Raw genomic sequence first — 14650 nt, forward strand, 5'->3', positions numbered from 1 at the left:
TCTTTTATAATATTATTATTAAACTTAAGTTTATTAAAGAATGATAATTAATGCAATACACTAGTTTTAATAACCCTAGCTTAAGGAGAACTACAGCATTTAGAGTTAGCAATTAAAGCAGCAAGTGCATTGTTTAACATTTTGGCAATAGCTTGTCTTAGGAGTTGTGGCCTGAGAAGACGCCCATGTTGTTAATAAGCTAGAGCTAAGAGATGTCTAATCTTTAATAAAGTTCATATTACATTTTAAGAGTTGCTCATTAATAAGTAAGCTATTAAGATTATATACTTTTATATAATATATCATTGAGGTGCTCAAATGAGCTCCGGACGCGTCAAATCTTTACCCTTTGTTGCTATGCGCTGTCAGGATGGACAAATTTTTACCGGACACACCGAAGATCAAGCGATAAATGCTATGAAATTAGTAGAGAATCGCCAGATCAGTGATGAATAGTTCTTTAGCACTGGCTTGGAAATTAAGGGTGTCAAGGCTTGAAGGCTCCTCAGAAACTTTGTTTGCCCAGTCGCTTCAATGTACAGCATTCCGCCCAGCCGCGTGGCTTGCCCAGCCGCTTGGACGGAGATACGAGATACCTACTTATGCTCAACGTACAGCCCGTACGGACAGGCAATTTGTGCTCGTGTGTGTGCCTGTGGCCATGACAAACTTCTGCACAATAGTACATCCAACCAGCGGGCGGACCTGGGACGGGCAAAGTGTGCCTCCTTGCAAGCGACCAGGGCAAATAGAAACGCGTTGAATTACCATGTCCAATTATCTATCAATTAACCTTATTTCGCTTTCGCTGTGCCCTTCACGCTTGCTGCTTGTCCCCCGCTTCGTCCTCCTCCTCATCGCTCTCGCCGTCGTTACTCTGCAGCTCGAACGCCTTCTTGCCCGCGCTCTTTCGTCTCCTCAGCTCGCCTCGCTCCTTCATTTCCTGCCGGATCTTCCGGCTGACCTCGTCCAGCCCCTCCTTCGAGTCCAGCGTGGTGAAGGCACTGACGGGGAACCCCGTCGAGCCGAACGCCCCGCCCGAGCTGCTACTCCTGCTCCTTGACCGGGACGGCGGTCGTGTCGAGAAGATGCCCACCTTGCCGATGTTGCTGTAGGACTCGTTCTTGGGCAGGCCCCGGCTTGACGACGTCGTGTCGCGCCTGGTAAGAGGCCGCGTCGGGCTCTCCGCCTCGAGCCCTGTGCTCGACATGTCACTGTCGCGTCTCGCGGTTGGCGGCTTGCCCGGCGTCCTCGGCCGGCCATCCTTGGATGGGTCAGCTACGATCCGCGTCTTGTCAAAGTCTGGGAACATCTCGGGCCCCAGCTCGTTGATCACCTCGGTCACCCGCTCACTCAGCTCCGCGCGCCGCTCCCTCAGCTGGTAGATGTTGTAGCTGGACGCAGGGTTGAGGCACATGGCGAGTGGGCGCAGCGACTTGAAAATGTCCATCCCCACCTCCCCCAGCCGCAGCGCCGCAAAGGTGATCAGCGGGAACACCATCCAGCCGATCGGGAAGGCCGTCCACAGGGGAATCCATCTCGGAACGTAGTCCCAGTAGCCCCAAAGGCGGTCTGCGTAGACTCTCCAGACAAAGATGCAGATGTACGTGTTGTAGAGTATCGGGGCAAATCCCAGAGCCGTCATTATCTTCCATGTCGCCATAACGTCGCGGCCTTGGATCTTGACAGAGGAGCCCGCCAATGCCTCCCTGGCTTTCTTCACGCTGATAAACTTTGTCAACACAAAGACGGGCGTGAAAAGGAGGAGGCCGGGCAGGGTGCCGACCAGGAGTACCAAGAGCTTGACCACCCTGTAGAAGGTGGTCAGCAGGACAGTGTGTATGGGCATCCTGGCGTATTGGACTTGGTGGTCGCGCATGTTGAGGTACCGGAGCTGCTTATTGTAGTCCTTGACCGCCTCCGACAGCTGGACGATGCGCTCGTCGTCCTTGTACTTCTCGTAGCCCATTGCTAGCCTCCGGTTCAGCTCGACAACATAAGGGAGCGGTAGCTTCTTGCCGGTCGGCTTGTAAAGACGCCGGGCGGCTTGGATGAGCATCAGGGTGTCGTAGTCGGGCGTCTGCACGGTGACAGCAGTCAGACCCTGATATACCGTGTCCAAGAGCTGGCCGATGGCGTCTCGCCTTTGCCCGTTCTTGTACATCTCAACGAGCTCCGTGGGGATATCCATGGGCTGGCCGAACTCGACTACCGCCCTCGACCGGAACTTGTGGGCGTGGAAGTAGTTCATGCCGACAGGTACTATCTTGAGGTTGACTTCGGGCGAGTCCGCAAGGGCCCCAAGCGCCATGATGGCAACACCAGCCTTCAGAGGAAGGAGCCCGGTGCGGTCATGACTACCGCCCTCGGGGAAGATGCCTACGCATCCGCCGGATCGCAGCCGGTCAAACACTGCCTCGTATACCTTAGTCTGGTCAATGTGAGGTGCCAGCTTGTACGGGGTGCCATTATAGCCATCCTTGATACCCTTGAGCTCCTTGTTGGTGAAGTTGCCGGAGTCGTCGATGTCGTCGCGCGCTGTCAGCTGGAACACGGACAGCTTTGTTTTGAACGGCCTCTTGATGCGTATCTCCTCGGGCCCGTGAATCTCTGCTATGTCGACGCTCGTGCTTGCCTGGCCCTTGCCGGCGGGCAGGAAGATCATGCCGCCGATCTCCGCGTCCCTTTCAAAATTCGTACCGATTCCCCGGACCAGCGTCGGGTCGCCTATGGGGTCGGGGAGGTATACGGTGCCTTTCTTAGGTATGGCAGCATCCTGTGCACGGCCAACGGGGACAGCACCGGTCTGGCGGGAGGCCCAGCCGATGAAGCCGTGGACGGACTTTTGCGCGACAAGGAGAGAGACACGCCGCTTGGCTTCCTTCTTCAGGGTTCGCTGGAGGATCAGGGCGTCGACAAACTAGGCACAGAGGTCAGTCAGCCAGTCGGTTGGAGGCTGGATGGGGCGAGGAGCGGGCAGCTCACCTGGTTGGCATGGGGCGCGGCAACAAACAAGACAGGGCCCTGCCTGGGGACCTTCCAGGAGCCCCTGGGATGGACCTCGCGGAAGAAGAGATCGACAAAGATGGACATGAACCACAGGAAAGTGTCATATTTCCTGTTGCTCATGGGGTAGAGCTCGGTGGCAGGCTTCGGAGAGCCCGCGCTCTGGGCCGGCACGGGCAAACTCGAGCCTGGCGCCGAGGCATTGTCGGAAGACATGTCTGCAGCTGCTCTGGCGGGCACACGGAACAGCGGCGCTGGTGTGCGTTCTGGTGGAAGAGACGAGGGAGATGTGACGCTGGCGCCGGGCGGAAGATTTATTTTGTGGTGTGGTGGGGTGCTGAACCAATCCGGCAGTGGACTGACTGACCGAGGCCGAGACCGAGGCTCACGATGGAGTGGGCGCGGGCAGCCCGGTAGGGCATGCGACGATACGAGGTCGGAGGTGCAGTGTCCTCAGGTGGGCTTGACGGCCATGATCCGGTCCCAGCAGGACGGAGCTCACCTGCGGTTGGAATGCGAGCAGGCTCTGACCAGGGACGCGAGGCGAGGATGGGCTGAGCGTCGATAGGGCAGCATGCGGGCAAGGCCACGGTGGGAATGCTGGATGTTGGTGGACGTTGGGCGTCGGATGCTGGAACAGGGCTTTGAGTGTCCACAGCCTGCGGCACGGTCTGCACTACTATGCGTATATGTTGTATAAATGTAGAGCACCGTGGTGTGAGGAGAGGCTCGCCGTCATGATACTCGAGCCGTGTGGGTCGGGCGGGATTCTTTGGCAGGGCCAAGGTCCTGGCCCCAAGTGACGTGACAGGCCCTCCGTCCGTCCAGGTGGGGGGCCCTTCTCTCCGCGTCGTCGCCTCCCACCCAGGACTCTGCAACCTCCCTTCGACCAAGCTCAGTCCTGGCACATACTAGGAACCTAGGCAGCTAGGCAGCTACCTATCCATGCCTATTCCCAACAAAAGCTCCGGGACCGAGCTGTCTTCCTGGGCACCTAGGGTACCCACCTGCCCAACTACAACCGCTGCCAGGATGATGGCAGGCTACGATTCGACGCCGCCCGCCATGCGATGCGTCCAACAATCGGCACCCTACCCCATCTCCCCCTTGCCGCGCTGCATAGCTTTCAATGTGTGTTGCACCCCTTGCGCATCGCACGCCCAGCTAGATAGTATTGCCACCGTTCTGTAGTCTTCATGGTGGGCTTGGCCCACAAGACTTCCTAAATCAAGGACGACGTGCTCTCCAACAGCAGATCCGTGTGTGTCTATCCATCTGCTCTCAACAAGTTTGAGCGCACAGGGCGGGCGAGCGGTGGTGAGCCTGTCGAGGAGAGAGACTCGACTACATCCGCATGATTTGAACTCAGCACGAGGCCTGGAAGTGTGACCGCTTGTCCCTGGGGCGGCGTCTTCGCTGCGTCGCATCTCGAATCTATGTACTGGGACTGCTCAAGCAAACCTGCCTGAAAACGCTGACCCGTATCGCCATGAATTGACCACTCACGTCTTCTCCCCCCTCCCTTCAGAGGCCACCACGAGCCTCACTGCTTTGCCTTCCCCTTTCCTTTGCTCTTCCCCTTGCCGCGCCCCTTCTTCTCAGGCACACTCGCCTCGCCCTCCTCGAGCTCCTCCTGCGTTATCTTGCCCTCCTGCTCCATCTCCCTGAGCTTCTCCTGCCCCGAGATAAACAGCGTCAAGTCGTGGTTCATGTCCTTCTGCTCTGCAACTTCTCTGCCCAGCTCCTCGTTCTGCGCCTTGCAGGCCTCCATCTCCCTGTTCACGTGCTGGACCTTCTCCAGCAGGCCCTCGTTGATCTTCTTCTCTTCCTGAAGTGACTGCCCGAGCTTTCTGGCAAGCTCAGTCGACCTGTCCCCTCGCTTGCGCTCACGCTCCAGGTCCCGCTCTAGCTGCGGGATGACCTCGCTCTTCAGCCTATTGTGCTCCTCCTCCACGAGTTGGAGTCTGCTCAGCGCCTCCGCGGCCCGGGATGCGGCCGCCTCGGCCGCAGCAGACGCCTTCGCCGCCTTGTCCGCCGCCTTGCTGATGATCTCCTCGAAGTAAACACGCTGGCTCTCCAGCTGGCTAGATAGGAGATTAGTGTACTCCATGCCGATGTTGTCCAGCTTTTCGCGCGGCACTACGTCCATGTCAGGCCCCGTCTGCCTGTTCCCGTCCCGCGCCGCCATGTCGGTGCTGGGGAACTCGACCACCTTGCCCTCGCCCTTCTCGCGGATCAGCCGGTGGACCCACATGTCGCCCGCGTAGTCCCAAACGTGCTGTGTCTCCAGCTCAAGGCTGAAGCAGTGCGCCGTCTCCTTCCAGTGTTCCTTAGCATGCCCCCCTTTATATCGGCCACAACCGACGTTGCCGCATATCAGGCATATCCACAAGTCGTCGGTGGTGTCGCACGTGACGCAGATGTTCGAGATGCCGTGACCGAATGGGTGCGAGTACGGGTCGCTGGGATCCAACGACTGCGGAGCCGCATTCGTGGCTCTGCAGACGGGGCAGCCAGACCCTGTCCACGACTGGAGGCAGGTACAGTGAAAAACATGCTGGCACGGGATAGTGATGAGTCCCGAGGTGTCGTCCATGCGCTCGAGGCATACCGTGCACGTCGGGAGCTCAACGAGATCGGGGGTTGGCGGTGGGAAAGGCTTGAGCGAGCTGAGCTGACCGACTGCGGAGCCCTTGGACGAGCTCGCCTTCGGCTGGGACGGTGTCTCGATCGTGATAGATTTGATGAAGGTGACGTGACAGATGCCCTCCTCCTTTTTTTTTTATTAAAAAAAAAAAGCGTCAGCAATGTTGCGCAAGATCAGGCCCAGTCGAGGAGACGAAACTTACCCGCATGGGGCCGAACGTCTTGCCATCGAATTCCCTCTTCCAGGCTTCGGCGGACTCGTGATCTCGGCACTTGATCAAAACCATGTAAGTGCCCAGGGCGCTGGTCATGAGCATGCGATAGTGTGCCACCTGCGCCATCCACTTGCGTCCCACGAAATTCAGAAACCCAACCGTTGAGAGGTACCCCGGGACAGCAGGGATGCAGAGGATCGTGCCGTCGCCGCCGCTCAGGCTTTCGGTCGATGTGCTCACGACCCCTAGCTCGTTGGGCTCGCGGTAGAGGTGCACTATCCCCCACCCAGCCTCTGTTTTCTTGCCGGCCAGGGGCACAAACTCGCCCTTGGTGTCCGTTCCTGGGCCTCCAAGATTTGGGCCCAGCGAGGCAGCCGGGGAAGGGTGAGCACTGCTTGCCATGGTGAGACGATGTTGTTCAGAGCCTTCGCCCTGAAAGCCGTCGGGCACGTCAAAGCTTTCTATTCTGATAGATCCAAAACGCCAGTCTTTGGCTGCTGACCGAGGCCCGATCCCGGCAAGAAAATGGCCCGGGGCCGGAGAGCTTCTTGACCTTTCCTTGCGCGTAGCCGTGCTCAAAAGCTCGATATCACCGTCGTCCTCCTCCCCGGCTGCCGGAGGAATCGGTCTCGAAGGGCCGCAGTCGATCACTCTCGCAGGGGTCTGGCGGAGGAAGCGGCGGTCCTCTGGAGGCAGGTACTGTTCGAGTTGGTCGATGCTCCTCTGCTTCTCGCGCTTCTTCAAGGAAGCGGAGACCGCAGGATCGCCGCGGCGGTCGGGGTGGGCTGGTAGGATGTCGAAGATGCTGCTCCCGACGTCCGGTTGCCAGACGGGTCCGCTCGAGCTGCCGCTGTGTGCGTCACCGAGCGTGATGTGGGTCGACAAAGGGTCGGGGCTTGGGTAGAGCTCGAGTTTGAGATGGTAGGAATAGGAATGCATGCTCCGTCCGGGCTACGACCGAGCCTCTCGCCGAGGAAATCGTCGCGACGGCGTGCCGCTTCTCGAAGGAAAGAGCCTCGTGTTCTCAGGGTGGCAAGGACTGCTTCGTTGGACAGGAACAAAGCGAGGCGACACGGGGTTGAGTCATCCTGTGACGGCTCTGCATTTGTCAAGAGAAAATTGGCCAAACGCGGTCTACTATGGAGCACGCGATGACTGGAAGTTTCTAGCTGGCGTGTGGTCTCGAGGAGTTCTAGGTGGCACGGTAGGGGCGGGACTCGGTCGGGCAGTGCCGGTGGATGTGAACAGACAGTAACGAGTACCGGTCTACCTTTTGGGGCTGTTCTCCCGGTTCGCACACGAGAATATCTCGCAACTGAAGCAAGCACGTTGCAACACGCTCACAGGCGTCATACTTATCACAAGAAGCTGCAAGCACTCAACTTTTATGGGTGGAGACGTAAATGGAGTATGGTATTCCGTTTCGTCCCAATGCGGAGGTAGGGGCTACTCCCACCCCGCTGAACGACGAAGCGAGAAGCGCTAGCCGCCCCTCTCTCTGTTACACGAGTCCGTCACCGCCCGCCGACCATCACGCTGCGCCTCGATATTCCGCATGCGTTTCCAAACCACGCATCCGCCTACTCGCCACCACGGAGACGGAGCACCAAGTGCAGTGTCGACTCCTTCTGAATGTTGTAGTCAGATAGAGTCCGGCCATCTTCCAACTGCTTGCCAGCAAAGATGAGACGTTGCTGGTCTGGAGGGATACCCTCCTTGTCCTGAATCTTCGACTTGACGTTGTCAATCGTGTCCGATGACTCGACCTCAAGGGTGATTGTCTTGCCGGTGAGGGTCTTCACAAAGATTTGCATGCCACCACGGAGGCGGAGAACAAGGTGCAGAGTCGACTCCTTCTGAATGTTGTAGTCAGAGAGAGTTCGCCCATCCTCGAGCTGCTTTCCGGCGAAGATCAGGCGCTGCTGGTCTGGAGGGATACCCTCCTTATCCTGAATCTTTGACTTGACGTTGTCGATGGTGTCCGAAGACTCAACCTCAAGGGTGATTGTCTTGCCGGTGAGAGTCTTGACGAAGATCTGCATACCGCCACGCAGACGGAGCACGAGATGGAGGGTGGATTCCTTTTGGATGTTGTAGTCGGAGAGGGTGCGACCGTCCTCGAGTTGCTTGCCAGCAAAGATCAGGCGCTGCTGGTCAGGGGGAATGCCCTCCTTGTCCTGGATCTTGGACTTGACGTTGTCGATGGTATCGGAGGACTCGACCTCGAGGGTGATGGTCTTGCCAGTGAGGGTCTTGACGAAGATCTGCATGGTGACCGTGGTGATGAAATGGAGATGACTTGATGTGGGTGAGATAGATCTTGAGTTGATGTTGATGAGCTTGGCTGACAAGGACGATGGTTGGCTGCCGGTCGATGCGAGAGATGTTGTTGTAGGAAGGGTGGAAGGACGACTTGTAGGGTGGCGTTGGGGATGGATGGTTTAAATAGGATGGCGGGGCAAACGGCTGTGCTGTGCCTGTGCTTTGCTGTTGCGAGCAGAGCAGACCGACGTTGGTGGAAGGCGGAGGAAGGAGCCCCTGTCACTGGTTCCTCTTGCCTTAAAGTGGTGGGGGGGCAAGACAGGCCAGATACAGGACAGACCAGGCCAAACTGAGCAGATTAGTGGGTCTGGCAGGCAGACAAAGGGAAGAAAGGGCCAATCAAAGGGCAGGCACGACAGCGGCGGTTTCGCCCGCGTGATTCATCAGCGAAAGCTTGGCCAGGGGCCGCAGGCGATGGTGGGAAGGCAGCAGGTGGCTGGAGGCTGGAGGCGAAGGAAGTGAATCTTACCAGAGGCAGCCACGGGGATCTAGAACGTGGTAGTTGCTTCCTCAGCCGTCTCAGTAGATGGTGGCATTATTTGCTTTGCTGCTTGCAAGTTGAAGGCGGTTGACTGCTCTGAAGAGCGCAAGTGCACCGCAAACGGGACAGACCACGCATTGCGTCACTGCCATCCGTCACATGGGAGGCCCGCTCAGTACCTAGGTACGGTGTTGCTTGCTTCATCAGCCACATTGGCACCCAGCCTCCCTCCTGCCTCCAACCTCCTGGGGGCTTGTGATTTATGAGACACCCTTGAGCGTCAAGTGCCGTACTGCAGCCACACTTTCGTGCGAAGGTCTTGTTCGAGTAAACACGCTGGACGGCGTCGGTCGTTGGGACGTCAACATGAGCGTGGGGTAACAGGGCAGCCCCGGCAAACCCGACCGACGTCGCGCGCCCCCTGGGCCGGGATTGAGACGCACCCCTGGCTCCACTCGTCATCGTGAGCGGCCTCATCACAGTGGGAAGGCAACTGCTGTCATTGCGTGCTGTGATGTGCTGTGCAACACTGCACGCCATCCTGCGCGTCTACTTGGTAGTCCAGTCCTGACAGGACAGTGCTTCGTAGGCTGAGGGGCACCGAACTCAACTTCATCACGTCCTTCACAGTCTGGGGCAATCAGTCCCGGCGCTGCTTCCGAGCTTGACTGCCGAGAGCGAGAGGGTCCGCCCGAGCATCCTCACACCAACGACCTTGGAACACTGACCGACTATCCTCACCACCACCAGATCTCATCCGGGAGGAACGCGCCAAAGAATGCTGCCTGGCATGCCTCAACAAGGACGAGCCTCGAAATCAGAGTACAACGTTGTAGGAGATAGACAGGACCACGGAGGCAGGTAATACACCGCGTCCTTTCGTGCTCATCAATGTCGGCAACCGCCGTCCTCCAACCCAGCTCTCCCGAGATCCTGTCCGGTCTTATCTCAGGACGGACGTAGAGGACGGCGACCCCCTGGACCGTGCCCTCCCGTTGTGGAAACGAAATTCTGGACAAGCTTACTGACTGCAGCGAAGTAAGCTTACCAATCTGCACAAAGATGACGGTGCATGAAGCAAGCTTGAACCGCCCCCTCCCCCATCGTCCATGATGCCTGGAAAAAGGGGACAACAGCAGCAGCACCATCATCGCCATCATGTTCTACATCATGTAGTCAGAATGACCCATGAATCGTGTCTCCAAGCCCACACACCACCTGCTACATGCTGTGCTTTGCGCACCCCACCCGGGGAGCTGTGAGCCGTCCGTCCTGCAGGTGTGCTGCAAGTCACCCAGAACGGGCTACGATCACGCCCGGGCCCAGTGGCGGTGAGAGCCCAGTAGCCGGCAGCCCACGGAGGAGCGGACGAAAGGGACAGATTGGCGTGCTCTTCGCCTGCCCTTGCGCTACCACGTCGGTCGCTGCTGGCCTTGTTCAGTTCTGCAGGGTTCAATTATGGAAAGACTCTTGTTGTTCTCTAGTAGATAGCTACACATCGTTTTAATTCGACACCATGGGCCGGACAGAAAAAGTGCTGTCCCGCGAGGAACCAGCTACAGGCAGGCAGCCTTGGGCTGAGCGTGTCGTCCCCTGCCGTCCCTGTTTGCGCAGAGGAAGCCGCGAGGGTGAGAAGTTTGCTGTACTGTAAATAATATTGTCATCATGTCGTTCGAGGCACGAGCCTGTCATAACGAACGCCATTTTTTCCGATGCTGCTGTGCACATATCTATGCCGTTTGAGGTCGCGCCGACGAGCCCTCCCTCTTCATCATAAAGTTTTGGTCCGACCCCCGATGGTGGGGAACAGAGATTCAGTCGTACAAAGTCGTTCGTGTCGTCAAGTGGTCGTAAGCGTGTGCTTCCGGCGCGTGAGCTGAGCGTCATGTCGTCGCAATTGTGGCGGTGACCGGCCGAGTGAAGGAGTTGCAGAAAATCAAGTAAATCAGTAGTAAATCGCAGAAACGCCCTCGCTTGTAATGCCCAACACGAAAATGAAACCACACAACCACCCAAGGGAAAAACACTGCCTCGCCGCCCCCAAAAACCTTTCGCCCGTCACAGCTTCTGCGCAGAATGCTGTGGTGGCTCTACAGGAAAAAGCACCGAGACCGCCTAGTTGGAACGAATGACCAGCTTCGACAGAAACTTGTTCGACAACGAGTCAAAGTCATCCCTGTCAAACTTGGTATCTGGCCGTGTTCTCAAATACGCCTCTGTGAATGACATTAGCGACCACGTCGGAACGACTTTTCAGTTATTCGGGGAATGTTGAGGGAATTAGACAGGAGGCGGAGGCGGTTGTGGACTTACCATGCTTCATAACATGCTGTCGGACTTCAGTCATGGCCTCACAGACTGCTTGGTTGTTGTTGAGCAGCTGGCCGTGTCTCCGCGTGTCCCACTCGGTGAAGGCAGGCAGCTTCTGGGAGATGGCGTGGAAGAGACCAACAATGACGCCGACGGGGATCGTCTCCATGTCACTGCAGAACTTGTTGACGGCGACGGGGTCTGGGACGCGGTAGTGGCAGTCGAACTGCATCTCCTCCCAGACAGCCAGGAGTATGGACGCCAACATGAATATCGTGGGCCAGTTCTTGAGACGGTCTCCGCTGTAGACACTCGAGTAAAGCGCCGAGAGCTCTTCCAGGATGTCCTTCTGCAGGTCCCGCCACATGTCGGCCATGGCACACTTGATCTGGAAGTTGATCATGACAGGCGCGACGACCTTGCCGAAGTACTTGGAGTCCTCGTCATCGATGGTGCCGTCCAGCTGCTCCTCGGAGCCCTGCTGCTCGACCATGGTGATGTGCAGTGTCAGGTTGTAGGCCAGCACAAGCTTCAGTGCCTTGCGGATGACCGGCATCCTCTCCTTCATGTAGAAGCGGTGAGCGGTCTTGAGGATTTCGGTGATGAACGGCGTACCCTCAAAGTGGTCGTCGATGAAGGTCTCGAACGACTGGTCAATGTGTTTGTCGAGGTACTCAGACAGCGCCTCCATGGACACGCCATCCCGGCCAACATCCAGCTTCTCGGTCCTTATCTCGAAGTCGATCGGCTCCTGGTCCTCAAGATGGGACTCGACCCAGTCGACCTGGAAGCAGCTCTCGTCCGCAACGAAGACCTCGCGGACCATGACGGGAAGGCAGAACCCGTAGCCGTGCGTGATCCACATCAGAGTCTCCTTTTGTGCAAAGCCCTTGACGTTGTAGACTGACACCCCGCGGTCAAGGTGCCTCTCGTAGTCGGCCTTCCAGTCCTTCATGAAGAAGCCGATGTCCTTGATGTCAATACGGGTGCAAGGCACCTGCCAGAGGCGGGCGTGAGAAGGCTGGCACCCAGCGCAGGGCTCTCCCTTGTCACAAGTCTTCTTGAGGAACTTGCACCGCAGGCACGCCCGCAGCTTCCGTATCTCGCTCGCTTGCTTGCGCTGTTCAGGCAACAGAGGTCCCCTACGCCTGCCGACCTTCTTCTCGCCGCTGCCGTCCTTCTTGCCGTTGGACGTCCTCCGAATGACCGCCTTGGCTTGGCTCGGCTTGGCAATGGGGCTCTTCCTGGGAGCTGTGGTTCTCCTCGCCGGCGGCGAGACAGAAGACGGCTGAGCGCTGGTTGAGCCGACTCCAGAGCCACTGGACGGGCTCGATCGACTGCTAGGCGTGGTCTTGATGGGGACAGGTGTGACAGCAGCAGCGGGGCTGATAAGGTCATGTGAATGATGGTGGTGGCTGTCTCCGTGGAAGCAGTTGCGATGGTTGTTGGAGTTCTCGGCGTACGAGTCGGAACCGGGCGAGAATGGGGAGTAGGGGAAAGGCACCTCCTCGTAACTGCCAAACTCCAGCGAAGTGCCATCTGACTGGGACGAGTCCGAGTTGGTGCGCAAGTGCAAGGTCTGTCCGGGGTTGAAGACATTCTGGGCCTGTTGGGTCTGGGAGAAGGAGTCGAAGTTAGGGTGATACATATCGACCATTGCCCATCCGTTGTCGCTTCCAGAGCCAAGGGACAAGACCTCAAGGTAAGTGCCGGTAGGCGAGTTGCTGCCCATGCTGCCCACCCGAGGGAGACCGTCCGCAGGCATGTGCATGGCCGCCTCGAAATCCTGCCAGTTGGCCATGCCCGTGCTCATGTTGGTGGTGCCCATGTCCCACGGCATCTGCTGCGCGCCCTCCTCGACGGGGGACATCTGGAATGTGGACGGGTCGGCCTGCTGCATGCCGGCACCCAGGGCAGCTTGCGCGTTCGCGGGGAGATAGCCTATGGGCGAGGGCTGCAGGTTCGCCAAGAAGGGGTTGAAGCTGATCATGGCGGACGAGTCCTGGATGAAGTGGGACAGGTCCTGCGGCTGGGGCTGGGGCTGGGCCTGCATCTGCTGCTGCTGGAAGGTCCAGTCCGCAATCATGGGCGGTGCGTGTGGGAGGGCAGCGGTGGTGTAAGGGGCCTGGGGCGACAGCTGCTGTTGATGGGGACTTGACGCCGTCGAGCTGTGATGGCCTATCGGGGACTGCCCGTGCGGGGACTGCGCCTGTTGCTCTTCCGGAGACGAGGCGGCGACTGTGTGGGTGTTGGGAGAGTGCATTGAGACGGGAGACACGCCGGCGGCGGCGGCCATGTCTAGAGGCATCTGCCAGTTGCCCGAGGGGCTCTGGCGGCTGTGCTGCTGGACCATGGCGGTCGACGTGGTGGCCGGTATCGAGTTCTGCGAGACCCCGGTGGTGGTGAAGGTTGCGTATCGTTCGCGTGGGTCGTACCCGAGCTGTTCCAGCAAGGCAGCCTCTCCTGCCTGGCCGGCGCTGAAGTCAAATGTCATGGCTGCCCGAGTTCAAGAGTCAAGAAGGCGGAGGAGGAGGGCAGACGGGCTGGGGGGAGAGGGACTGCGATGCCCGATAGTATTGTATTGTGGTGTGTTGCGAGCGCGGGAGTCAGGACACCGCTCTTTCAACAAGGCCTCGAGGAGAGACCGGAGGGATGTCAGAGAAGGGTCATGAGCTGCGCGAGCAACCGTTGACCTGGACCTGGACCTGGACCTGGACCTGGAACCTGGACCTGGGCAGGAGGAGGGATTAAAGCAGAGCGGCTAAGGTGGGAGAAACTCGGTAGACCCCGGGCGGACTGCGAGAGAGGAGGGAGGAGCCGAGGAGGGGAGGGCGGGAATGGGAGAGGTCTCTCAAGTCAAGGTTGTGCTGTGCTGTGCTGTGCTGTGCTGTGCTGCGCTGCGCTCTTGTCTGTCTGTCGACGTCGAGACACACAACAATGCCGAGCTCTACGCAACCTGCGATGTCTTCGGTCTTTTTGGTAGGGTTGTGGAAAAGAGCAAGACAAGACAACGTGACAGGAGAAAAAGAGAGAGACCAGGACAGAAGATGGAGCCGAGAAGGCCAGAACAAGACTGATTCTCTTTCTCGCGTCCCCTCCCTGCTGCAGTGTTGCCGTGTCTGCGTCTTGGGCCTGCGCCTGCGCCTGCTGTGGTTCGTTCTGGCGCTGGTCTCTGTTGCAATGGGGACGCTCAAGTCCCGCACATCACTCTCGTCTCTGGTCGTTGAAGAAGCGGTGAGCATGCAGCACTAGTAGCACGGCCAATCCCAGCCTCGACATGAATCAGACCAGGGTGCCGTCTCCACAGCTTCGAGAAAGTCTCTTCTCGCATTCTCTGGGGCAGAAGGGACTTGGGGCCACCTTTGCCGGGGTCTGCTGGCCCCAGCGACGGACTGATTGGTGCCCGTTGCAGAGCCCAGAGTCCGGCCTGCTCCTCACCCATACGCACGCAGTATGGACTGGTACCCGCAGTAGACTTACACGACCTGGTTCCCGGCTCCACCCAAAATCGGAGGCCGGGACGCCCACAGCACCAAGCCACGTACGGATCCGTGGAGCGCGGAGAGGGACATCGCGGCCATCCTCTTCGCACTGTCCTCGAGACCTTTCTTTCCCTACAGCACACATCTGTCGCTCTCTTCACGAGGACGACGAGGCCAGACGGGCAGAC

General features: G+C 58.4%; 3 protein-coding genes across 3 annotated transcripts; all 3 read right to left on the reverse strand.

Moving 5' to 3' along the window:
• Window positions 1-817: 817 nt before the first annotated feature.
• On the reverse strand, window positions 818-3428 carry INS49_008828 (uncharacterized protein; the record flags this gene model as incomplete). Its single annotated transcript, XM_043169565.1, has 3 exons — window positions 818-2920; window positions 2986-3272; window positions 3374-3428. 3 exons carry the CDS (start codon window positions 3426-3428, stop codon window positions 818-820), a joined length of 2445 nt encoding a protein of 814 aa, XP_043027245.1.
• Window positions 3429-4549: 1121 nt separating this feature from the next.
• INS49_008829 (uncharacterized protein) lies at window positions 4550-6806 on the reverse strand (the record flags this gene model as incomplete). The annotated part of the gene is made up of 3 exons (XM_043169566.1): window positions 4550-5504; window positions 5625-5779; window positions 5856-6806. 3 exons carry the CDS (start codon window positions 6804-6806, stop codon window positions 4550-4552), a joined length of 2061 nt encoding a protein of 686 aa, XP_043027246.1.
• A 3979-nt stretch (window positions 6807-10785) lies between these two features.
• Window positions 10786-13474, reverse strand: INS49_008830 (uncharacterized protein; the record flags this gene model as incomplete). The annotated part of the gene is made up of 2 exons (XM_043169567.1): window positions 10786-10886; window positions 10984-13474. 2 exons carry the CDS (start codon window positions 13472-13474, stop codon window positions 10786-10788), a joined length of 2592 nt encoding a protein of 863 aa, XP_043027247.1.
• Window positions 13475-14650: the final 1176 nt, after the last annotated feature.

The sequence above is a fragment of the Diaporthe citri genome (genome assembly GCF_014595645.1).
Source record: "Diaporthe citri strain NFHF-8-4 chromosome Unknown scaffold_3, whole genome shotgun sequence".
NCBI lineage: Eukaryota > Fungi > Ascomycota > Sordariomycetes > Diaporthales > Diaporthaceae > Diaporthe > Diaporthe citri.